This window comes from Syngnathus typhle, linkage group LG11 (assembly GCF_033458585.1).
Source record: "Syngnathus typhle isolate RoL2023-S1 ecotype Sweden linkage group LG11, RoL_Styp_1.0, whole genome shotgun sequence".
Classification (NCBI taxonomy): Eukaryota; Metazoa; Chordata; class Actinopteri; order Syngnathiformes; family Syngnathidae; genus Syngnathus; species Syngnathus typhle.
This window is the reverse complement of record NC_083748.1, coordinates 854,799-880,871: the sequence shown is the minus strand read 5'-3', so window position 1 is coordinate 880,871 and position 26,073 is coordinate 854,799. Positions and strand designations below refer to the sequence as shown.

Sequence of the window (26,073 nt, the reverse complement as noted above, 5' to 3'; positions counted from 1 at the left end):
GTAGAGATTGTCTCAAGCTATCTGTACTGCACTCCTCGCGAGAAAAGACTTAATATTCTGTCTCACTTGTGGTTTGTTTGCTGTTGCTCTTCTATTCACTTATTCAGTCAGCGAAATAAACCTGAAAAGAGGACTCCGGACCACTCTGAAACTGTCCAGAGCTTTTTCTCCATAGGCCAAGTCAGATGCTTCTTCCGTTGTCTTGAGTTTAGAAGTGGCTTGACCATGGGAATAAGGCTGTTGTAGCCCATTTCCCGGACACGTCTGTGAACAGTGGCTTTTGATACGTGGACTTCAGCTTCTGTCCACTGTCTTTGAAGCTCGCCCAAATTCTGCAAGCGACTCTCCTTGACAATGCTGTTAAGGCTGCGATCATCTCTTTTGGTTGTGCAGCGTACCCTGCCACATTTCCCCCTTTCCAACACTTTTTCTGGTTTTGAAACTGCACTCTGTGAACAGCTTGCTCTTTGAGAAATTTCTTTTTGTGTCTTACCCTTCTGATGGAGGGTGTCAATGATGGTCCTCTGGACAGCAGTCAGATCAGGAGTCTTCCCCCTTCCAACAGACTTTTTCTGGTTTGAAACTGCACTCTGTGAACAGCTTGCTCTTTGAGAAATGTCTTTTTGTGTCTTACCCTTCTGATGGAGGGTGTCAATGATGGTCCTCTGGACAGCAGTCAGATCAGGAGTCTTCCCCATACTTGTGATTTAGTTTACTGAACCAAGCTGAGTGTTTTTCACGGCTCAGGAAACCCTTGCAGGTGTTTCGAGTTAATTTGACGATTCAAGTGATTAGTCGAATACCCTACTAGTATACTTTTTCATGATATTCTAATATTTTGAGATAGGATATGTGAGTTTTCTTAAGCTATATGCCATAATCAGCAATATTAAAATAATAAAAGACTTGCAATATTTCAGTTGATTTGTAATGACTCCGGAATGTATGACATTTTTGTTTGTTTAATCGCATTACAGAAAATAAAGAACTTCATCACAATATTCAAATTTTCTGAGACAGTCCTGTACTTCTTACGCTACAGTTGCAGTATACTTCAACACAGACATACAAAATTTATATTTGTGCCATCAGGTGAAATTTTTTTATTCATGCTAAAGACATTTAATGATCGTACAAGGGCTTGTGTCCATGCAGCGGGAGGTCAGAATGAGGCCGGGAGTCTGTAAAATCCACCCCCTGAAAAACTCCAAAGTGACTGAATGTGTTCTTTCTCACTCCATTCGGCACATTCTGATGACGCCCGCCCGGGTGGGGAAGGGCACAGCTTGTAATGAGCTCATCATTGGAGGTGGCAGGTGTGGCAATGTGGTTCCTGACTTACCTTTTTTGGCACCTTCTGCCATCATATGGTGTCTGAAAACGTCGGCAACCAAGTTTACGCGGGTGCTAACATTTACATTCTTATGGCTTCAAGTGGACGATAGTTGGCACGTGAATATGAATTTTGGGTGGGGATTGGTGGTTATTTCGTATGCCATGGTTTTGGTCCAAAGGTGATTGTTAAGTCAAGTACTTCTACGATTTTGGACAAAGTTTCTAACAATCGAGAAAGATTTGAAACACGATTAAAATGTATTTCAAAATCATTTATAACGTATTGAATAAAATGTAAGGACATGTTAACACCAACCCTGATTCCAATCGTTGTGATTCAAATCTGGCGGCCGCTCAACGTCACTGTTTCACTTTCCGCTCCCCCCCCCCCTGATTGTCAAGCGCTGAAATGAACGACACCGGAAGTACAGGTGATTTGAGTATCATCGAAATCAAAATGTTTTCGGGAACAGTGAAACCATCTAAACCACAAACATTGACCGGAGCGACTCAAATATTTTGGATTAAAGTCATTTGAACGCAAGTTTCGGGTTTTTCTTCATTTTACTTAGAAACAACTTGCGGAAACTACAAGCTTCCTCTCAAATGGAACTGGGTGCCACTTGCTCTCGGAGGAGAGAGTCCCGAAAATAGAAAGAAGCGACTCCAGCGGCGAGCGTGTCCATGTGTCGGTGTGGTCAGGTTCCGAGGCTCCGGACAAGCTTTACGCGTACGCTACTGCTGTCCCTACTGCCACCCCTGACAATTGAGGGGCTAGATCCGAAATTTTTGCCTCGCTCACTCGAATAGGATTTTGATATTTATTGTTCCTATGACGCGGGCTTTCTCCGTCGCCAACGATACCGCTGGCTCCGGTGAAGCGGCCGCGGCCCGCCGGGAACCCAGCAAGGTAGGTCAATATCAGCCTCGTCGCTAAGTTAGCACGTTCGGATGCGGGTTAGCGCGTGTTAGCTTGCACCATGGCTCGCTGGCTCGCTTTTGACCTATGGACTCACTCGCTGGGTCTCAACCCGCGCTCACGTCGAACTGCATTGACAAATCGCTGAAGTGGAACAAATAGTCGTAGCGATGATGTTTGTTAGATTATGAGCCGAAATCAGGACTAGAGGTAAACATCGGCTTGATACAATCTGCCGAAAATGAATGTTGAACTGAAGCTATTGGGCAGAAAGCGGACCGTGCTGCCGTCGCCGCCCTCATCGAGCGAAGAGGTGCGTAACATTTGGGAAACTCGCAAAAGACAGCAATACACTTGTTACCTGTTGAAACGCATGGATGGATGAAATTTGCTGGATGAAATTAGCGGCAATTCATTGTGGGCGAGCAAATTAACGGTCTGCGTTCAAGCACCTTTCGGTCAATGCACAGTTGTGCAGGTGTCTTTCTTTTCTATGTATATTTATTTGATCTTAATCTATCCTTCGGGCCCCGTCATGTTCGATATCATCACGTATTCAACTAGTTTGACGTCATTGCCGTCGTGTGGCTTGATACGCGGCGGAAGGTGCAGGCAATTGTGACGTCATAGTCCATCTGCTCCGATGCCGTTTTCCCCCGCGTGCGGTGACAGCTGTTGTGAAAGCGCCAAATAAAGAAAAACGGATTGAATTGGATTAGTTTGTAGGCTCACAGGTTAGTACGTCCGCCTCACAGTTAGGAGGCTGCGGGTTCGTTTCCACCTCCCTGTGTGGAGTTTGCATGTTCTCCCCATGTCTGTGTGGGTTTTCTCCGGGCACTCCGGTTTCCTTCCACATCCCAAAAGCATGTTTGGTCGGCTTATTTAGCACTCCAAATTGCTCGTAGATGTGAGTGCGAGTGCGGATGGTTGTTCGTCTCTGTGTGTCCTGCGATTGGCTGGCAACCGGTTCAGGGTGTTCCCCGCCTACTGCCTGATGACAGCTGGGATAGGCTCCAGCACGCCCGCGACCCCCGTGGGGACAAAGCGGTACAGAAGATTGATGGATGGATTGTATCTCCCCTTGTGACGTATTCTTACGTCCTGCAAAAAGGGTCATGTGATTTGAATAGGCGCACGGTAAAAAACAGTCAAGCAATGGAATCAACTGCAGGACCACTGCTCGTTTTTGTAGAGGCGGAGAAATAAAGCGGAGTGTTTCAACATTACAGCGTGACATTTCTTGACATCAACAAAACAACACACCCCTCTTTTGTCTGACCTCAACCATGTGGCACATACACCCACACTTGTGCTGATGATGACTATCCGGTCATTGTCCATGTGAAATATGGTAGGAGAAGAGGATGTACGTACTAGGGGTGTAAATCGCGGGTTTTGTCACGATACGATATATCGATACGCAGAAGCACGATACGATATTTGCCTATATCTTAAAGCCTGCTGTGATTCATTCATGATACATCACGATATAGTGCTCTACGATCAATATAGAACAATATCCTGATTTATAACAATTCATACGCAAAATCAACAAGGTACTGCAAACTCTTTATTTAGGAAATTACAAAGTGCTTCCAAACGAATGACTTGAAGCCTAAAGGGGAGCAATAGCCATAGCACCAGCCCAGGAGCCGCGTAGTTGCCGGCTCCCCTTTCACGTGCCTGCTCTGCTCACAACACAACACGCCGCGCACTGCTGCCAGAAAGAGGAAGCAGGCAACAATGAACTGGATTTCAAAATAAAGTCGCGTCTAATGTCCGAGCTCAAAAACGGGCAATATAGATCGATGTTTACGTTTAGCATCGATGCCAACAAATCGTAGAGCATTATATCGATTAATCAATGTGTATCGATGAATCGTTACACCCCTAGTACGTACTAGTCACCAGATGGGGAGCTGCTTCCCTTGACGAAAGCAGCTGCGACCCACTTAAATAGACGCACGCAGGTCACGTGTGCTCCATTGCTTGCTGTATGGTTTAAACCAGTGGTCCCCAAGCACCGGGCCGTGGACCGGTGCCGGTCCGTGGGTCACTTGGTACCGGGCCGTCAAGCCGCACAGAAAAGATTTGGTTTTTATCGGCAATCAATTAATTCAGCTCAAGACACTCGTCCCGGTCACGTGACATGTCACCCCAGTCCAGGGGTGGCCAACCAGTCAGAGACTAAGAGCCAACATTTTTTACCGTGTCATCGCAAAGAGCCACATCATACACATGAGCACACATGAACATCCCCCCCCACACACACACACCTCTGCTCAGCCAAATTTATTGTGTGACATTATTATGTCACGCACCAACATGATAATGACAAATTGACTCCTACAGTACTAAAACCACAGACCAAAGGCCACATTTTCAACAATGAACATTGTGTGCATTGTCTCACACAGACAAACTCTCAGTTCAACAAATTCCACAGACAAAAACATAAGTTTTTTCACTTACTATGTGTGGCGGGACAGACCATTCGTTTTAGTTTGTCGTTTTCAGGAGACAAGATTTCAATAACGTCACTGAGGCATTTTTTAATGAACTTCATTGTATGGCTTTTTAGCCCGTGCAATGTTCCAAGCCAGTTGAAACAATGGAAGTGTGACAGTCTCTGAGTGCTTCGTAATTTTTTTGAAAAACTGTACCTATTCTTCTGCCTGACTTTTCAAAGTGTCCAAACTTGTGCTTGCAAAATTCAGTCCCTTTTGCAAAGTCCTTATCAATATTGGCATGAAGTGAGCTGAAGTGGCGCTGAACATTTGAAGCTTTTAAATGCGCTAATGACGTCCGACATATCAGGCAGAATGGCTTGCCATTGCGTTCAACAAAAAACAACTTCATCGTCATATATTCGTTTAGCTGTGCATTTTTTCCTTGCCATTTTGGCCGGGTTGGCCACCCCAGGTTTAGCGTCTTGTCAGCTTTTCTGGACCTAATGGGCCCCCGTAGTCATGGTCGCCATTCATTAAAAAGCCAGCAAAACCAATCGCTCTGCCCTATGTTCATCGTCATATATTCGTTTAGCTGTGCATTTTTTCCTTCCATTTTTTTCCTTTTTTCCACTCCTCAAATGGGTTTGTCCCTCCTCCTTTGCGGGATTTCACCTCACGCGCATCCGCGTTTGACCAAAATACCATATTGAACTCAAGCGGAGTAAATACGCACGAAAAATAAACACAAATGTTTATGAATGTAAAAGAGCCGCATGAAACCAGCCAAAGAGCCCCATGCGGCTCGCGAGCCGCGGGTTGGCCACCACTGCCCCAGTCGATCAAGCGAAACAAGCAAAAATGAGCAAGAAACAGAGATGTTTGGAAAGCCCAATGAGGAGACGGAAGAAGAAGAAGCTCCAACTTCTACGAAAAGGAAAGCTGTATTTAAAAAAAAATTCCTGGGGTCCTACGTAAACAATGGATTTATGGCCACAGGTGACTCTGACGCGCCAAGCCCACTCTCCATAATATGTAGCGACAGGCTAGCTAACGAGGCAATGAAGCCTTCAAAACTAGGGGTGTAAATCGCGGGTTTTGTCACGATACGACATATCGATATAAAGAATCACAATACGATATTTGCCGATATTTAAAGCCTGCTGCGATTCATTCACGATATATCGCGGTATAGTGCTCTACGATCGATTTTTTTTTTTTTTTAATAAAAAATATAGAACAATATCCTGATTTATAATAATTCATACGCAAAATCAACAAGGTACTGCAAACTCTTTATTTAGGAAATTACAAGAGTATTGTAGTATACAAAGTGCTTATTTTAACACAACTTTGATGTCGTGTGTGTGTGTGTGTGTCTGTGTGTGTGTGTGCACGTGTGCGCCTGTGTGCGTCATGAGTTTTTTAGGCCTGGACTCGTAGAACGATCGGGTCAAGTCAATTTAAACAATGGGAATATTGTATCGCTCGCTAACCGAGTGCTAACAAAACCTCGGATGTAATACATTGTAGCATTCCCAGTCCTCTCCAGGGCAAGTTTGCAAATTCCTTCAATTTTGCTGGAGTTGCTAACCAACTTGTCGTGTGTCCTCTTAGCGGATCGCAACGCTTCCATTATGTCGGAGTGGCAGACCCAGAAGGAGGGCGGCGTGAGTGGGAGCCGGGCCTGCCCGGATTCTCTTGGACTCAGTCGGAAAGAGCTGGTCCTGGCTGAGGCCTTGCAGATGGAGTACGACGCCCTCTCCAGGCTCAAGCAGAACCAAAAGGCCCCCGCCGGGGAGCGGGCTCTGTCCGACTCCTCCCTAACCCTCCCTGCCGTCTACATCCCGGATGGCCCCGAACTGAACGAGCGCAGCCCCCCCGACGCCGAGACCCTTCCCAGCGGCATCCAAACATTTCCTGACAATACCTCCCCCGCCGTGCCCCCGCGCAACCTCATCCCACCATTGCCGCCACGACGGGGCTCAGAGAATCCCTGGTTGCCGGGTAGAGCGCCTGACACGGGGCTGCACAAAGTCCCTCCGGGCGAGCCGGACTGCGATGCCGTCGACGACCCACCTGGGAAGTCCGTGGCGCAGAACCACACCCTCCCCCCTCAAGTCCCGCCCAGGACCTACTTACCCACCGCCAAAAGCGACAAGAACCGGCGCCGAGCGTCGGCGGAGCCGGTAAGATGCCCTGGGATTCCGCTCGGGTGGCGTGTCCATCCTACGTTGAGCGCACAGGGTGAATGAGCTCCCTTTTCCTGTGGCCTACTTTACGGGCACAAAACGCTTTTGACTGAGTCCAAAAACTGTGTGAGTTGAGCTTTCCGCTTAGCAACAATGTATCCCTGATGGAGCCTGGCGCTGGCTGGGTCATATCTGGAGGAAGATTGCTTTCATCTTATTCCTTCCAGTGACATGAAGTGACTGGCTGGCAGACCTTCTTGCCTGTTGACTCTCTGAATGGCGGGCAAACCTCCAGTGGGCAAATACTGGATAGCAAAGTATTGACAAGATGTCCTTAGAACGCGACCCCCGTCCCGCCCGCCAGTGGTCATGTGACCCGCCCGCCTCGCTCTGTCTTAGGCACAACCAGGGATGCACAAGTGTAGCATTGACAAGAGTAATAATAATAATAATAATAATAAATTATTAGGGGTGTAACGATTCATCGATACACGTCGATTAATCGATATAATGCTCTACGATTTATTGGCATCGATGCTAAACGTAAACATCGATTTATATCGCCGTGTCGGACATTAGACGCGACTTTATTTTGAAATCCGGTTCATTGTTGCTTGCTTCCTCATTCCGGGAGCAGTGCGCGCCTTTGTGTTGTGAGCAGAGCAGGCACGTGAAAGGGGAGTCGACAACTAGTACGCGGCTCCTGGGCTGGTGCTATGGCTAGTGTCCAAAAAGACGAGGAAATTTGCTCCCCTTTAGGCTTCAAGTCATTCGTTTGGAAGCACTTTGGATTCCAAAGCAAAGATCGCTCAACGGACAAGACACGTGCAGTTTGTAAAACCTGCCATGCGGTGATCAAATATTCAGGGACCACGAATCTCGCCGCACATTTAAAGAAAAAACACGACATCAAAGTTCAGTGTTAAAATAAGCACTTTGTATACTACAATACTCTTGTAATTTCCTAAATAAAGAGTTTGCAGTACCTTGTTGATTTTGCGTATAAATTGTTATAAATCAGGATATTGTTCTATATTTTTTATTTAAAAAAAATAAAAATATCGATCGTAGAGCACTATATCGCGATATATCGGGAATGAATTGCAGCAGGCTTTAAGATATCGGCAAATATCGTATCGTAGTTCTTTGTATCGATATGATATCGTATTGTGACAAAACCCGCGATTTACACCCCTATAAATTATATATGTATTAGGGGTATAACGAAACATCGATACACATCGATTAATCTATATAATGCTCTACGATTTATTGGCATCGATGCTAAACGTAAACATCGATTTATATCGCCGTGTTTGACCTCGGACATTAGACGCGACTTTATTTTGAAATCCAGTTCATTGTTGCTTGCTTCCTCTTTCCGGGAGCAGGGAGCAGTGCGCGGCGTTGTGTTGTGAGCAGAGCAGGCACGTGAAAGGGGAGTCGACAACTAGTACGCGGCTCCTGGGCTGGTGATATGGCGAGTGTCCAAAAAGACGAAGAAATTTGCTTCCCTTTAGGCTTCAAGTCATTCGTTTGGAAGGACTTTGGATTCCAAAGAAAATCTGGCTCAACGGACAAGACACATGCAATTTGTAAATCCTGCCATGCGGTGACCAAATATTCAGGGAGCACAAATCTCGCTGCACATTTAAAGAAAAAACACGACATCAAAGTTCAGTGTTAAAATAAGCACTTTGTATCCTGCAATACTCTTGTATTTCCTAAATAAAGAGTTTGCAGTACCTTGTTGATTTTGCGTATGAATTGTTATAAATCAGGATATTGTTCTATATTTTTTATTTAAAAAAAAAAATTGATCGTAGAGCACTATATCGCGATATATCGTGAATGAATCGCAGCAGGCTTTAAGATATCGGCAAATATCGTATCGTAGTTCTTTGTATCGATATTATATCGTATCGTGACAAAACCTGCGATTTACACCCCTAATATGTATATAACGCACTTTACATTCGGAGGAATCTCAAAGTGCTACACGGCAAGTAAAGAAAACAAAGCAAAGACAAGTATAAAACAACTGAACAACAACCAGGATGTGAGAACAGGATTACGGAAATGCTAGGGTGAAGAGGTGAGTTTTAAGTCCGGTTTTGAAAGAGTCTGTAGATTTGGGTACTCTTAGGTGGTCGGGGAGGGAGTTCCACAGTGTGGGGGCTGCATGGCAGAAGGCCCGGTCGCTCATGGTGCACAACTTGGTTTTCGGGACGTGGAGAAGGTGTGAGTTGGATGAGCGGAGGCTTCGGGTGGCAGGTTTTGGGGCAAGGAGTTCTTTGAGGTATGGGGGAGCATGTCCGAGGATACACTGGTGAGTGAGGAGGGTGATCTTATAATCAGTTCGGAATTTGATGGGTTAGGGTTAGGCCAGTGCAGAGAACAGAGGATGGGTGTGATATGGTCGCTTTTCATCAGGATCCTAGCAGCGCTGTTTTGGATGTACTGTAGCCTCTGGAGGCTCTTGCTGGGGATCCCGATGAGGAGTGCGTTACAATAGTCTAGCCTGGAGGAGACAAAGGCGTGGACAAATTTCTCAGCATCCGTCAGGGTAAGTGTGGGGCGGAGTTTAGAAATATTCCTGAGGTGGAAGAAGGAGGTTTTGCAGATGTGTTCTATGTGTGACTCTAGGTCAGTGCTTCTCAAATAAGGGGGCGCGGTGCTATTCCTGGGGGGGCGCGTGTGACCCTGGGGAACAGGCTTTTTTTTTGGCAGTACTAGAATAAAGTGTAATTGCGAATCTTCACAGCAGGGGGCAGTGGCGCTCTCATTGTTACTTCTGTGACGTTTGCGACAGTGCAACATTTTACGACTTACAAGACAAGTTAGGATAGTCACGGTGGGGAAGGGGGGGCGCGAATAGTTTTCTTCTTGCTAGGGGGGGGCGTAACAGAAAATAATTGAGAAGCACTGCTCTAGGTTGAGTTGAGGGTCCAGTTTCACACCCAGGTTGGTGACAGTGGCTGAGAGGGGGATAGTGTGACCGGCGAATGAGATACTTGTTATTGGGCAGGTATGGATCTGATGGGGAGTGCCAATTAACATGGCTTGGGTTTTGTCTCTGTTGACTTGCAGGAAGCTGAGATTCAGCCACGGCTTTATCTCCTCTAGACACAGGGAGAGGATGGAGGAGGCTGGGTTGTGGAGGGCGGGGGGTCGAGTTTGACGTATAGTTGGGTGACGTCCGCATAACAATGATATGAGATGCCGAACTTCCTGATTATATTGCCGAGGGGTAGCATGTAGAGAGTGAAGAGGGTAGGACCGAGTACAGATCCCTGGGGGACACCGGAGGTGAGAGTGTGTGTCAGATTTTTTCCCTTCCAGGGAAACGTACTCGGTTCGGGAGGTAGGACTGAAGCCAGGTTAGAGCAGTGCCAGAGAATCCAGTGGAGTGCAGTTGATTAAGGAGGACATTGTGGTGGACAGTGTCAAATGCAGCGGACAAATCCAACAGAATGAGGAGTGACGGGGCGCCTGCATCGGCAGCCATAAGAAGGTCGTTGGTGACCCTAACAAGGGCTGTTTCAGTGCTGTGGCCAGAGCAAAAACCGGATTGAAATTTCTCAGCGATGTTATTGCGGGTGAGATGAGTGTAAAGTTGGGCAGCTACCACTTTTTCCAGAACCTTGGAGAGGAACGGGAGGTTTGATATCGGTCTGTAGTTGGCAAGGTTGTCCGGGTCAAGTGAGGTTTTTTTTTAGCAGGGGGGTAATGATGGCTGTCTTCAATGTAGGGGCTACAGAGCCAGACTGGAGTGACAGGTTGATGACATTGGTTAGGGGACGAATGGCTGACCCTAAAGGGTCCAGGGCACATCTGGAGGGTTTCATCTTTTTGATGATGTCCTCTAGCTCCAACTGCAAGATGGGGGAGAAGCAGCGGAGAGGCTGGACTGTCGTGGGTGAAAGGAAGGGGGGTGGAGGTGAAGTGGAGGGGCCAGAAGAGAAGAGGAGCTGGGAGCGGATGTTGTCAACCTTAGCGGTGAAGAAGGTCATGAAGTTATTGCACACTACCTCTGAGGATTCTGTTGGAGTGGTGGGTTGGGGTTTGAGAAAGTGGTTGATGGTTGAAAAGAGCTGTTTTGAATTCCCAGGGGTATTGTTTATGATATTGGAGTAGAACTGGGCACGTGCAGTCCCAAGGGCTTTTGAGTAGGCCTTCTGATGTTCTTTGTAGGCCTGTTTGTGCACGGTCAGTCCTGAGGCTTTGAGACGACGCTCCAGGATGCATCTAGTTGACTTCATCAGACGCAGCTCACTGGTGTACGAGGGGGCTGAGCATGAAAAAGTGACTGTTTTGTTTTTTATGGGGGCGTGGATACCTAGAAGTTTGGCCAAAGAGTTATTGTAATAGTCCACTGCCTTGCTGACTGATGGAAAGGTTGCAGAGGAAGAGGAGAGAAGCTGGAGGTCCTGTGCTTTAGTGTCTTGGTTGATGTTTTTGAAATTTCTGAATGAGATTTGCCGCTTGGTTTGGAGTAGGGACATGGGAAAGGCAGTTCCATTTGAATAAGTTTGTGGTCAGACACACCGACCTCGTGAACTTGTAGGGTGCTTACGGCCGATGAGGAGACGACAAGGTCAAGTGCATGCCCTTTGTCATGAGTGGGGACATTTACATGTTAAAAACTAAACTTTAATAATGACTAAAAAATAAAAAACACTCAAACTTAACTAATTCTGGTGGAGAAGCGGCGAACCATCAGCGCCAGCGTCCTCTCCCTAGACGTGCGTCGTCAATCAATCACAGGTTGACACCAGTACACAAGTTGCCTTCGCCACACGTCAAGATTGCGCCTGCCGGGAGCGGTGGCTGACCCATCGAGTCGTGCTGCCCGCTACCTTGACATTCTAACTTAATGGTCGACAGGTGGCGTCGGGCTTACGGACCAGCGGCTTCGGCTACCAACTCTTTCAGGTGTTGGAGGAACGCGACGAGGAGGTGGCAGCGTTCTGCCACATGCTGGACGTGTGAGTAGAGGGGACTTTGCGCTAGAGGAGTACGGCCTCGTTGGCGCGGGGCTTTTCCTGACTCAATTGGAGGCTCATCGGGTGATTGCCATCGATTGTTCACAATCCATTGTTCAAAGAATCGTTTGTTGCCAACCTTCGGTAAATGTGGTCGACTTTCCGGTGTACCCCGGCAGTGCTGACCGAAGCGAATTTGCAGGCCAGAGGAACCCAAATTTGGAGCCACGTGAAGACGCAAGTCAGAAAAGAACATTTTGGCCACCCTGAAATTGTTAGCTAGGTGGCGGTGTAGCGTCAAGAGAATACGAGCAAAAAGGGTGCCTTCAACTAACTCGTGGCGATGCCTTGGAAAGGTACCGTGCCACTTGTTTTTGTTTTCAGACAGTTGAGAACTAGCTCGTGTTTGCCCAGGCTGCGTTTGGCGTACCCGCATTGCAAGCGCTCCACCAACGCCGGCTTGGTCTGGTCTCCGCGGGCCGGCCCGGAAGAGACCCGCTGCGGCCCGTATCCTGCCATCAAGGTGACGGTCATCAGCGCTCACTTTGAGGAGCCGCTCATCTTTACTTGTGATGGTTGGTCAGCCGCCGCAGCCTTCTCCAGGCGACCCGTGCTCACTTGTGTGCGTGTGCGCCAGGCTCCTCCACGGCGGACCTGATCATCTACCAGATGCTGTGCTACACTCATGAGGACCTGAACCACCTGGACGTGAACGACTACCTGCTGAGGGTGTGCGGATACGACGAGTACCTCCAAAAGTAAGTCCTTACGTTCTCGCCAGGCAACAAGGCGGCGAGGTTGTTTGTTTGCGGAAACGCGTCGGCGCCGCTTCCGTGTGGGTTGCCCACTTCCTCTTGTGTGTCTTTGACGCGCTGCTTTTCCCTCAGTCTAATCTTCTCTTCCTCCAATGTGAGCATGTGTGTTTGTGTGCGTGCGTGTGGCAGCTGTCAGACTTTGGCAGGTTCAGAGTATGTGCAACAATGTTTGAAGTTGGACCGGGATGTTCGACTAGTCCTCACTCGGCGAGATGGTATCGACACGGAGCTGGCACGCACGGTCCGTGCACACACGTGCACATATTTGTAGTCGTCACGTCAGACCGACTAGCAGATGGGAACATTTCCGCCTAATTGTCTGAAGCGGCGAATGGTGTGGTCCAAGGCCAAATTCAACCCCCCCCACACACACACACAAATCGTGGTTGAAACTAACTCACAGACGTCTTCCAAAGCAGTGCAAAGATTGGCATATCAATATAGCAACGTGACCAGGAGCTCGCTTGAGCCCCGCGATGAAGCCAACAACAATAGAAAAAGGCCCCCTCTGCTTTGCGGAAAGACACAAAAGACTGAGCCCCGAAGTCGACAACCGTACCAGGTTCTTGTTTTTGGTCCAACCCGACAGAAGGACGATGACGAGCTGGCGTCCGCGTTGAACCACGGCATCCTGCTGCAGGAGCGACCCATCAAGCAGACGCTCACCAGGTGATGCGGCACCAGCGCTGGTGGTGGCTCGCTTGGATACTTCAATGGCCACTTTTTCCTCCTCATACCTCAGAGAAAAAAAACAAAACTAGTGCTGTAGCTCTGCATTTGGATGTTTTGCACACAGGGAGGCTCTGACGGTGCTGCTGGACACCTTCCACAACGAGGCCGAGTCCTTCACGCTGGCTGAGGTAAGGTGTCGAGTGCGGGCGACTGACCTTCGGGCGGCGAGCAGTTGATCGACCCTCGGGCGGCATGGGCCCCGGCAGGCGGAGCCGGCGCCGCCGCGCGTGGAGCGGCTGGTCCAGTCGGTGAAGGCGCTGTGCAGCTCGCTAGCAGGCGTGGAGACGCCGGAGGTGACGGTGGCACTCGGACGGCTGCCTCCTCGTCCCTGTCGCCTGCAGCCCAAAGTCCTCAAGGTGCACTCGGGCTTTTGTGTCGTGCCGCAGCGCAAACGTGTTTAAGCCAACGCTGGCATTTCAACTTTTAAAACAATGTCGAACGGACCAGGCTTTAGATTTGGACTTTTGCACTAAAACTGGGTTCAAAACCCAAATTTGAAACCTCGGACCTGACGTGAGAGTCCAAGTTGAAAGCTTAAAACAAGACTTCTGAACACGTGCTCTCCGACCGGCAGGATGCCTCGGCGCTGTGCGTCCAGGAGAACCGAAGTAAGTTCGCTTGTTCGCGTCCCTCCCGCCGCTCGTCCTCACAATATCCTGTCCGCTCCGCTTGCCGTCTCACAGAGAATCTGGTGGAGAGGCTGACAGCAGCCATCTTGGACCTGGTGGACCTGTACTGCGCCACTTTCAACGCCGACTTCCACACGGCGCCACACAACCGCCCCGGCGCCATGCCCATCCAGGAGGCGGGACGCACAGCCACCGTGCTCTCCTTCAATGTCTACGCCGCGCACCGCCTGCCCGTCACCTGGGCTGCCAGGTGGCTTTCCGTGGGTGCAGGGCACATCCCTGTCCACTTGGGTGCACGCTGACACTCTCACGCCAAGGCGCTTGGCACCTCCGGTATTCATGTGCGTGTTTGTTTGCGCGTGCAGTTACGAGAGCTACTTCCTGTCATGCGCGCTGAGTCACGGAGGGGTGGAGCTCTGCGCCCCCCAGCACACCAGCAAGCAGATGGTCAACAAATACCTCTTCCACCTGGTGGTGTGGGACCAGAGGTAGGCGCCTGTGTTTGCTGCCGCGCCCGTCGGCCGTCTTCTCATCCGCGCCTGTCAGCGCAGAGTGACCTTCCCGGTGCAGATCAGCCAGCTTCCCCGGGAGACACAGCTGACGGTGACGCTGTATGCCAGCTCGCTGCTGCCCCCCGGCAGCTCAGAGGAGAAGGGCAGGCAGCGGCGTGGCGCCGAGGCCCTGGGCTGGGTAACCCTGCCACTCTTTGACTTTAGGCAGTAAGTGGCGTCCCCTTTGCCCCCCACCATTAGCGTCCCTGTTAGCGCACTAATGGCCGGCGGCATGTGTAGCGTGCTGATGCGCGGCAGGAAGCTGCTGGGCCTTTGGCCTTCTGCAGCGGGGAGCAGCATTAACGCCCGCTCTGGCTCGCCCAACTTGAGCCAGCTGGACAGCGTCATCCTGCAGGTGGGACAAGCCGCCCTCGGCCGGAGGAGCCGCGTGCGCGGCGCTCATCTCACACGGACCTACTGGCTCACAGGTGGACTTCCCATCGCCGCCCTTCCAGGTTGTCTTCGGAATGCCGCCCGCCACCGATTTCTGCCCTCGATACGACTTCTCCCAACTGGACGCCGAGAGCCAGGTGGTGCTGCGCAACATCCTCCACAAGAAGGCCTTCTTCTGGTCAGGCATAAGAGAGCCGCCCGCTCTGGCGCATGGGTGGCCAGCGCTCGAAGTGCTTTAGCGTGTGCATTTCAGGCTGACGGCGGAGGACAAGCGCGCCGTGTGGGAGAAGAAGGCCTTCCTCCAGGCGGAGAGCAGCCCGCTTCCACTGGTGCTGGCCAGCGCCCCCTGCTGGCAGTGGGCCTGCCTGCCAGAGCTCTATGCACTGCTGAAACAGTGGGCCTGCCCGGGCCACCTGGACGCACTGGGCCTGCTCCACGACTCGTGAGTGCCACAGCGGCGGCCTGCCACGCCCAGGACGCCGCCCGTGACGCCGCCGCCGTTGCAGGTTCCCGGACCAGGAGCTTCGCAGGACGGCCGTCAAGTGGATGGACGCGATCTCCGAGCCGGAGCTGGTTGACTTCCTGCCTCAACTCGTACAGGTCTGACCTCGCAAGGACTCTGCTCAATTGATCGACTGACTCGACTGTTTGATCACGCAATCGATGAAGTTGGTGTCATCCATCCGATGTGAATCTTTTCCCCCTCCTTGTTTTGGTGAGGCGGTGAAGTATGAGTGCTACCTGGACAGCTCGCTGGTGCGCTTCCTGCTGCGGCGTGCCATCCAAGACCTGAGTGTCACTCAGCAGCTTTTCTGGTGAATTTTGCCCTAGCTGTCTTCACCCCCGGCGCGCCTTTTATTTTATATTTTTTAACTTTCTTCGCCCCGTCAGGCTGCTGAAGGACAACCTGCAAGATAGCCAGTTCCGCGCTCGCTATCAACACCTGCTGGCTGCCCTGCTGTGCTGCGCGGGCCGCGGCGTCCGAGAGCAGCTGGACCGCCAGTGCTGGATGGTGTCCATCCTCACTAAGGTTGCCCAAAGCGTCCGGGACGCCGCGTCTGCCGCCAGACAGGTCAGTGGGCGGTGTCGCCCGAGAGCGGCCGCTTGGCCGGTGCGACCGCCACTTGCAAAGACGCGCAAAATACCACTTTGAGATTTTCGGCTCTGCGCTGCCTTGCCTAGCGGCCCTTCTCGTCACACCCGAGCATGGCCGCAGTCCCTCTGTTGAAAAGGCTGCTGGGCGTTTTTGCCGTCTCCAACAGCCTTTGGTGACATGTTTTGAGGGCCATCTCCAAGACGACTGGATTCAAATCTAATTGGCAGAAAACGTAGCTCGGCGTAGGCTTGGGAGTGATGGCCAACCGTGCCCATTCCATGGCAGTGCCTTTTGAAAATCAAGTCTCGGGCTTCAACAGGGGGCTGTGTAAGATTTGGGTCCTCAGAGGCAGCTCGGCCAATGCTCAAAAGTATCTCGACAAACGGATCCGCTGGCCGTGTCAAAGGTGGCCGACTTGCGTCTGGCGTACGTCGCTTTTGTCAGGCGGCGCTGCGGGACGCTCTGGAGGAGATGAAGAGCTTCTTCTCCATCAACGGCAGCTGCCGACTTCCCCTCAACCCGGCACTGCGGGTGCGGGGGATCTGTATCCCGGTGAGTCGGTGCCCGTCGTGCCGGCCACCTTGCCAACGCTGCTGATCGGAGGGGGGGATGGGTCGCACCCTCTCTCTTGCCGCCATGCAGGCGTGCTCCTTCTTCAACTCCAACACCGTCCCACTCAAGTTGACCTTCTGCAACTTCGACCCACTCGGCGACGCCATCAGCGTCATCTTCAAAGTCAGACCGCCTGTCGTGTGTGTGTGTTTTAATTTGAATGAATTTCCTAATTTCCTTCCTTTGACGGTTGTTTGCACCTTTCTGTGCATGTGTGTGCAGTCAGGCGATGACCTGCGTCAGGACATGCTGACGCTGCAGGTGATCCGCATCATGAACAGGATCTGGCTCCAGGAGGGTCTGGACATGAGGATGGTCATCTTCAAGTGCTTGTCCACAGGGCGGGGCCGCGGTGAGGAACGCTTTGGCGGGCCGGCGGCCCGGCGGCGTCTGATTGGCGGCCGTCTTTGCGTTCAGGCATGGTGGAGATGATCCCTCAGGCCGAGACGCTGCGCAAGATCCAGGTGGAGCACGGCGTGACGGGATCCTTCAAAGACCGACCGCTGGCTGACTGGCTTCAGAAGCACAACCCTGCCGAAGAGCAGTACGACAAGGTGCACCTGCCCGTTGTTGGCATCTTGTTTTAAAGGGCAAAGGTGACTTGAGACGGGAGCGCACCCCATTGCCCTAAGCCACGTTTGCTTTGGTGCGGGTAGGCGGTGGAGAACTTCATCTACTCGTGCGCGGGCTGCTGCGTGGCCACGTACGTGCTCGGAATCTGCGACCGGCACAACGACAACATCATGCTGAAGACCAGCGGCCACATGTTCCACATCGACTTTGGCAGGTTCCTGGGACACGCGCAGATGTTTGGCAATATCAAGCGGTGAGTGAAGGTTGCAGCTGCATGCGAGACCACGATAGCGCGCTCCAGAGGTCAAGTGTGGACCCAAGTGGTCGCCTTGCACACAGCCGTTGCTCTAGTGAAGGTGAGCGTGACTGTATCCCCGTTCCCACAGGGACCGCGCACCGTTCGTCTTCACGTCCGACATGGCTTACGTCATCAACGGCGGGGACAAACCGTCCAGTCGCTTTCACGACTTTGTGGACCTTTGCTGCGAGGCCTACAACATCATCCGCAAGCACGCGCACCTCTTCGTCAACCTGCTCGGCCTGGTGGGCGCACATCTGCCGACACATGCGTGCATTTCCACGCGCACATGCCGTCAGGGTGAGCAGTCTGCCGTTTGTGTCTCGAAGATGCTGTCATGCGGAATTCCCGAATTGTCCGACGTCGATGATCTCAAGTACGTCTACGATGCTCTGAGGCCTCATGAGTCGGAGGCGGACGCCACCATGTACTTCACCAGGTGCGCGCATGACGAAGACTGAGTGACGTCCTCCGACAACCACCGCAGCAAATGTGTTGGCGCGGGCGGTCCGGGCCCGCTTCTGTTGGCCGTGAAGAGAATGGCTTTGGCTTGCCACGCCGCTACCACAAATGATGAAAGGAATTTATGTGCGCTTATTGGGCACGGACGCATTTCACTGTGCAAAAGCCATTTAAATACAAGTGTGGTTTCACATGTGTTTTGAGGCGCCACCATGTGATGCCACCTGAACACCAGCAAACACGGTCACGGATGCACCTCATGGCTACTTGTGTGTGCGTGCGTGTCTGTGCATGCGTGCGCGCGTGGGGTTAGGTTGATCGAGACGAGCCTGGGCAGCGTGGCGACCAAGCTGAACTTCTTCATCCACAACCTGGCGCAGATGAAGTTCGCGTGTGGCGAGGACGTCCCGTCGCTGTCGTTCGCCCCTCGCGTGCACACGGCTCAGAGCGACCGCGTCATCCAAAGTCTCTACGTGTGCGCGCACGGCAGCGGCCATGGGAAAGCTCACGTCGGTGGCGCTCCTTCATTTCGCCGGCCACCTCCAGTTGCCGCGATGACGCTGTGCCGTGCGCTTCGTGTTCTAGACCTACGCGGTGAAGGTGGAGCGTGATGGCCAGCAGGAAGCGCAATTGGTGCAGCGGACCTTTGAGGAGTTTCAGGAACTTCACAGCAAACTCAGGCTCCTGTTCCCCTCCTCCAAGCTTCCCAGGTATCCCCAAACGCGTGCGTCTCCCCTCCTTTGATTGGAGGCGCACCGGGGCTGTACAATTCTGAGTTCGGCGCTCGTCCTGCCCCTAGCTTCCCCGGCCGCCTGGCGATGGGCCGTTCCCGCGGCGAGGGGGCGGCGGAGCGGCGCAAAGACGAGCTGAACGGTTACGTGCGGCAGCTCCTCCACGCCGTGCAGGACGTCGCACAGGTCAGTTGTTGCACTACACGTGACGGACACAAAGGCGCGTACTTTCAAACGCGTGTGGACGAGTTAGCAGATGTCTACAACCCCCTTGACCCCTCAGCTCCGTCTTGGAACATTGTGATTCCATTTCACTCAGCACGCACGCACACACATACACGTGAGTGCGTAATGCTGATATGATTTGAGCACTTCTGAGAAGCGGTGTGTGTGTGTGTGTGTGTGTGTGTGTGTGTGTGTGTGTGTGTGTGTGTGTGTGTGTGTGTGTGTGTGTATATGCGCAGTGTGATCTGGTGTACACGTTCTTCCACCCCCTACCCAGAGACGAGCTACCAGGACCAAGCAGCAGCAGCAAAACAGGTGTGCATGCAAACTCGTGTGTACACACACATACACAGGTTGCAGTTCACATTGTCTCTCCCGTGGGGCAGTTGCTTGAGTGTGAGCTTCAGGAGGAGCTTTTCTCGTAGGATCACTGGAAGATGTTCGCATTCTTCCCGAATTATTACCGTACATTTCGGGCTATAAGCCGCCCGGACAATAAACCGCACCATCTAAAATTTGTGATTTGTTTTTTGTTTTACACTTATATAAGATGCACCGGACTATAAGCCGCACGTGCGCATGAGTCTTTTTACAAAGAAAGACAGTACACAGAAAGCCATTTTAGAGTTTTAATCACATTAACATTTCATTGTAAACACGGCACTAGCTGGGCTAAACTTTTAATAGCATTAACATTTCGTTGTAAACACGGAAGTAACAGCACTAGCTGGGGTAAAGTTTTAATAAAATTAACGTTTTGTTGTAAACACAGAAGTAACAACACTAACTAGGTGGATAAAAAAAAAAACATACCAGTCAACAAAGTCACTGAGAGCCGTCTTTGTCTTCCTCCTGTCCACTGAAACCAGCAAAATCTTCCTCCTCAGTGTCCGATTGGAATAGCGCCAGATGTACGTCGCAACACTCTCATTCTCTTACGTCGTTGCCTTCATTGTCACTCTCGTCCTGAGGCAAATTCACTCTTGAGCTTGTTCTCTCCTCTCCGTCACGCAGCATACCGGCTTTTCGAAACCCGTTGGTGATGGTGGATTTTTTTCACACTGTTCCATGCTGTCAGGATCCACTGGGAGACTTGTGCGAAAGTTGCTCTTCGCGTCCAGTTTTTGGAAAAGGTTTCTCGCCGCTGGTCATCCAAGCCTCCCATTCAAGTTGGAGGGCCACTTTAAATCGATTCATTTCTTCCAAGTTTACGTGAAACCGGTCTGTTCCCTTCTTTATCAGCCAACTCAATGGCTTTTAACTTGAAAGCTGCGTCATACGCATGCCTTCCAGTGTCTTCCATCATTGGGCTCTGTGTGCGCTAACTTTCCTCGTGCACAACGTACCACTACTGTCTTCCTCTGCGCATATATTCCACCTCTCTTACTCTTACCTTTTCTGCTCGAGCCCCCCCCAGATGGCCGTTAGAAAAAAGGCATGTAAAGTTGCCGCATGATTGTGTAAGGTTTTTAATGCTTAGTTACCATTTGTAAGAGAATATACACAAAGATGATTGTCAGGAAAGAGATGATTATTTAGGGACGCATAACTTTTATTAACATAACACCACAACAGCGATCCACAGCTTTTTTATGAGTGTATAAGTTAGTCATGAGAAAAATCACGGGAAAAAACCTATATAAGCCGCACCGGACTATAAGCCGCAGGGCTCAAAGTCAAAGTCTGCTTTATTGTCAATCTCTTCACATGCCAAGATACACAAAGAAATCGGAATTACGTTTCCACTATCTCACGGTGACAACACATAGTACACGACATACATACAAGCAAACAACTCAAAATAAAAACAGGAAGGCACAAACAATGAATAATAAGAGTGATGAATAAATAATAAATAAACAAATAACACAATAAATAAGAGGAGCAAAACGGAGCAAGTGTGCATACAGCAGACAGTCAGAATATAGCACAAAAGTACAGGACGCTACGCAGAAGGGGGGAGAGAGTTCAGGATCCTAACAGCCTGGAGTATGAAGCTGTTGGTGAGTCTGGTGGTGCGGGAGCGCAGGCTCCTGTAACTCTTCCCAGAGGGCAGAAGATCGAACAAAGAGTGAGCGGGGTGACTCACATCACTCACAATCGTGGTCGTCTTGCGGCTGAGATGGGAGGTGTAAATGTCTTTCAAGGAGGGGAGTGAAGCACCAATAATCTTACCAGCCGTGTTCACTATGCGCTGGAGGGCCTTTATGTTGTAGTCAGTGCAGCTACCACCCCAAACAGCAATACAACTGGAGAGGACGCTCTCAATGGTGCCACGGTAAAATGTAGTCATGACGGCCGGAGGAGCACACGCTCGCCTGAGTTTCCGCAGGAAGTACAGGCGGCGCTGGGCCTTCTTCGCCAGTGATGCGGTATTGGTGGACCAGGAGAGATCCTCACTGATGTGCACTCCTAGGAACCTGGTGCTGCTCACTCTCTCCACCACAGCACCGTCGATAGTCAGCGGCAGGTGTTGGGTGTGACCCTTCCGGAAGTCAACAACAATCTCCTTGGTCTTGTCAACGTTCAGAGGAGGTTGTTGTCCCTGCACCACGTGGTCAGAAGGTCAACCTCCAACCTGTAATGAGTCTCGTCTCCCTTGGTGATGAGACCCACCAGAGTCGTGTCGTCAGCAAACTTCACAATGCGGTTGTCGCTGTAGGTTGCAGTGCAGTCATGCGTCAGCAGGGTGAAGAGCAGCGGACTGAGCATGCAGCCTTGGGGGGCCCCTGTGCTCAGCGTGATGCTGGCGGAGATTTTGTCGCCAACACGTACTACCTGTGGCCTCTGACAGAGGAAGTCCAGTAGCCTGTTGCAGAGGTAGGTATTGACGCCCAGCTTGTCGAGTTTGGTGATGAGACGTTGTGGCACAATGGTGTTGAAGGCAGAACCGAAGTCCACAAACAGCAATCTCACATACGAGTCCCTTCTCTCCAGGTGGGTGAGGGCGTTCAGCAGGAGGTTGTTGTCCTTGCACCACGTTCACAATATGAGAAAAAAGTAGCGGCTTACAGTCTGAAATTTACGGTAATCACAAGCCACCATAAATTATTCTAGGTATATATACAAAAATAAGATGATTGGTGCTTCGCGCCAAAGTGCGTGCGTGCTGGACATGATTGTGTATGTATGTGTGTAACTTTGCGTGTGCACACGCACAGAAATGCCGTGGAGTCCGTCTGGCAAAGATTTGGGCGAGGTCAAACTGTCCATCTGCTACCGCAACGAGAAACTCTTCATCATGGTCATGCACATCCGAGGCCTGGTCAGTGTGTCCTGCTGCGCGTATCGGGGGGCGGGGGGATTTTGGGCACACGTCGCCCACTGATGTGAACGTGCGTGTGCCAGCAGCAGCCGCTTCAGGACGGTACTGACCCTGACCCGTACGTAAAACTCTACCTCCTGCCAGACCCACAAAAGACCAGCAAGAGGAAGACAAAGGCGGCGCGACGCACCTGCAACCCAACCTATAACGAGATGGTACCCACGCACACGCACGCATGATTGGAATGACAAAAGCAGCTTGTGCAGAAATTGCGCCCAGATATTAAGAAGTTGCTACAAAATGCTGTGGAATGGCGTGCAATCAGGAGGCGGAGCTTTCCACCTGGCGCCCGGTGACGCTAATGCAACTTTAATGCCGCAATGAGCCAGGAAGCCGGTTTGAGCGGCAAACTAGCCAGCCACTTTGCAGCCACACGGGCACAAAAGCAAGTGGGCTCGAGACCCCTGATAAAAGGGGTCCATTGAGCGTCTTGGTGCTGTCGTCGGTCTTTCAAGTATCGACACTTTGGCTTCGGACAGTGAGGGCAAAGACCAGAAACCCCAAAAGGCGTCGACGGACTTTATTGACGGCACACCAAAAACGGAGAGAGGCTCCTAGCCAGCTCCTCCACAGAGAGTTCCAGAGCGAAGCCTTGCCGTCAGACGTGTCGGTGGCGTACTGTGTGGCCGGCGCTCGTCAGAGTCGAGTTGCGCCGCGATGCTAACACGCGTGTGTCTTTTGCCCGGCAGTTGGTGTACGAGCGCATCCCGCATGGCGACCTGCAGCGGCGCCAGGTGCATGTGCGCGTGCTGGCTGATGGCACCTTCTGGGACAACACGCTGTTGGGCGAGGCCTTAGTGCCACTCGGGGCGCTGGTTCCGGGTCAGCGCTGGCTCCACTGGCACCCATTGGCGCCGGTGCCACAATGAGCACCGCGCGTCCACCGCAGAAAAAACGGGAGCGCGTATGGAAAAACCCTTTTGGCATCAACCCCACCTCCGACTCGTCAGCGAGCGAGCGCGCGCGCTTATAACTTTGCTCTACTGCAGAGGCGTAGCCGAGCCGGGGCGGCGCCCCGGTTAGGACTCCCTGCGCCCCGGTTGAAAAAAATCGAGCTTTTTCGATTCTTCATTTTCATGCCGTTTTTTTCTTTCGGTCTTGCGCAAATGTGCTTGCGCTATTCTATGTGCGCGATGTTATCCATTCACCGTTTGCCTCCCGTACCCGGATGTTGTTTTAGCGATCAGCGAACGGCGTGGGTGATGTTCGGTTTTTTTTCCTGTGGGCGTGCGCCCCTACTGGAAAAATTCCTCGCTACGCCTCTGACTAAGTATACTAGTAGGGTATTCAACTAATCACTTGAATCGTCGAACTCAAAACACCTGCAAGGGCTTCCTGAGCCTTGATAAACACACAAAGCTTAGTTCAGTAAACTAAATCACAAGTATGGAGAAGACTGCTGATCTGACTGCTGTCCAGAGGACCATCATTGACACCCTCCATCAGGAGGGTAAGACACAAAAATACATTTCTCTAAGAGCAAACTGTTAACAGAGTGCAGTTTCAAAGCACATCCACAAAACGTTTGTTGGAAGGGGAAAATGTGGCAGGAAACACTGCACAACCAAGAGAGATGAGTGCAGCCTTAACAGCATTGTGAAGAAGAGTTGCTTCCAGAATTTGGGGGAGCTTCAAAGACAGTGGACTGTACATGTATTACTGTATTATGTTTGAGGCAGTTCAACAAAATCCCGGACGATTTTTGAAATTGGAGTCCAGGTATCAAAAGCCACTGTTCACAGACGTGTCCGGGAAATGGGCTACAATAGCCTTATTCCCATGGTCAAGCCACTTCTGAACTCAAGACAACGGAAGAAGCATCTGACATTGGCCTATGGAGAAGAAGCAGTGGACAGTTCCAGAGTGGTCCAAAGTCGTCTTTTCAGACAAAAGCAAGTTTTGTATTTCATTTGGAAGTCAAGGCGCCAGAGTCTGGAGAAAAGGCTGGAGAGGAGCAAAATCCAAGTTGCTTGAAATCCAGTGTGAAGTTCCCACAGTCAGGGATGGTTTGGGGAGCCATGTCAGCTGCTGGTTTTGGTCCACTGTGTTTCATCAAGTCCAGAGTAAATGCAGATTTTTTAGCACTACATGCTTCCGTCTGCTGAAAAGCTCTATGGAGATGATGATTTCATTTTCCAGCATGATCTGTCACCTGCCCACAGTGCCAAAACCACCAGTAGATGGTGTACCGACCATGGCATTACTGTCCTCGATTGGCCTGCCAATTCCCCTGACCTGAACCCCGTAATTTGTGGGGTATTGTGAAGAAGAAGCTGAAAGACACCAGACCCAACAATGCAAATGAGCTAAAGGCAGCTATTGAAGCATCCTGGGGATCCGTAACACCTCAGCAATGTCACAGGTTGATTGACTCCATGCCACACCGCATTGGTTGCAGTAAACCGTGCAAAAGGATTCCCAACCAAGTAAGCATTAATGGACAATGTTTGATTTTGTTTTGCTGTTTTAAATTTTTTTTTTTACTTGGTCTGAGGAAATATTCGAATATTTTGAGATAGGATAGTTGAGTTTTCTTAAGCTGTATGCCATAATCAGCAATATTAAAATAATAAAAGGCTTGCAATATTTCAGTTGATTTGTAATGACTCCAGAATGTATGACATTTTTGTTTTTTTAATTACATTAGAGAAAATAAAGAACTTTATCACAATATTCTAATTTTCTGAGACAGTCCTGTATAACAAACAGGTGTTGTGCTCGATTTGGTTCCCCCTGCCGCGGAAGCGCGCACGCTTTGTTTGGAAAGCGAAAAAACCGATGCCGTACTCGTACGGCGTCAGCACTATGTTGTTTTCAATAAAAACATGAAGAACTCACGTTTGCGCCAGTCAATTTTAATTTTTTTAAAGGATTATTCTCATTTGATGTCTTTAAGTTCATCCGCGTTCTGCCGTTGAAGCGGGGTGCATTCAAAGACCAGTCGTACAGACGGAACACTCATTTACTTCACCAAAAAGCAACGATGTAATTACGCGAGCTCTTCGCATAAACCTCGATGCAAAGAAACTCCTCTTTTTGGGTACTATTACATGCAACAAGGAGTATATATTACAAAGGAGTTATTATACTTAATTGTGACCATCATTCATCCATCCATTTTATTACTCAGGTATTTTCAAAGCAAATTAATATTGTTGCATTTATTAATTTGCTTTAAAATGACAGCGCAATATAATTAAAAGCTGACACTATAGCAATGTCAAACGTGTTAATTTAAGAAAAAGCCACACGTTTTGTGATCAAATCTTTCATAACGAGAATGATTTGAGTGAATTGATTTGAATGAAAAATTGAGAAGAAAATTCAGTTCTGAAGGCTCCTTTTGTCACAAGCAAAGTGACAGGTGCTTCCGTCTGCTGAAAAGCTCTATGGAGATGATGATTTCATTTTCCAGCATGATCTGGCACCTGCCCACAGTGCCAAAACCACCAGTAAATGGTGTCAAGTCAAGTCAAGTTTATTTGTATAGCCCTAAATCACAAGCAGTCTCAAAGGGCTTCACATAGACAGAAATTGACAATTATTCTCAAAGCATCCCCTGATCTTAAGCTCCCAAAAGGGCAAGGAAAAACTTAAAAACCCCTACTAGGGGAAAATAAGAAACCTTGAGAAGGGACCACAGATGGAAGGATCCCCCTTTCAGGATCACCAGGTTGGAATGGATGCAGAGAGGGCACAAATGATACAACATGAACATCAATGAAATAAAAAGTGGATGTCCATGTCAGAGCA

The 26,073-nt window shown here is 50.3% G+C and overlaps 1 protein-coding gene across 13 annotated transcripts; it reads left to right on the top strand.

Annotated features, from left to right (window-relative positions):
* Positions 1 to 1,760: 1,760 nt before the first annotated feature.
* pik3c2b (phosphatidylinositol-4-phosphate 3-kinase, catalytic subunit type 2 beta) lies at positions 1,761 to 24,993 on the top strand. 13 transcript variants are annotated; one of them, XM_061290319.1, is made up of 33 exons: positions 1,764 to 2,245; positions 6,319 to 6,890; positions 11,781 to 11,881; positions 12,293 to 12,453; positions 12,516 to 12,636; positions 12,823 to 12,934; positions 13,283 to 13,362; positions 13,490 to 13,553; positions 13,632 to 13,781; positions 14,000 to 14,033; positions 14,109 to 14,304; positions 14,420 to 14,542; positions 14,606 to 14,773; positions 14,846 to 14,960; positions 15,034 to 15,176; positions 15,252 to 15,440; positions 15,505 to 15,598; positions 15,719 to 15,813; positions 15,890 to 16,070; positions 16,539 to 16,646; positions 16,737 to 16,829; positions 16,929 to 17,058; positions 17,124 to 17,260; positions 17,363 to 17,532; positions 17,666 to 17,822; positions 17,907 to 18,016; positions 18,353 to 18,548; positions 18,625 to 18,749; positions 18,839 to 18,956; positions 19,235 to 19,310; positions 22,157 to 22,260; positions 22,347 to 22,475; positions 23,010 to 24,993. In XM_061290319.1, exons 2-33 carry the CDS (start codon positions 6,339 to 6,341, stop codon positions 23,187 to 23,189), a joined length of 4,512 nt encoding a protein of 1,503 aa, XP_061146303.1. In that variant the 5' UTR covers positions 1,764 to 2,245; positions 6,319 to 6,338; the 3' UTR covers positions 23,190 to 24,993. The 13 variants fall into 13 exon arrangements, 11 of the variants coding, with proteins under 11 accessions (XP_061146301.1, XP_061146300.1, XP_061146297.1 ...); XR_009716119.1 differs by lacking the exons at positions 22,347 to 22,475; positions 23,010 to 24,993 and adding exons at positions 21,658 to 21,815; positions 21,933 to 22,022 and having other exon boundaries at positions 1,761 to 2,245; positions 12,793 to 12,934; positions 14,000 to 14,304; positions 16,737 to 16,844; positions 22,157 to 22,206; XM_061290317.1 differs by having other exon boundaries at positions 1,762 to 2,245; positions 14,000 to 14,304; positions 16,737 to 16,844.
* Positions 24,994 to 26,073: the final 1,080 nt, after the last annotated feature.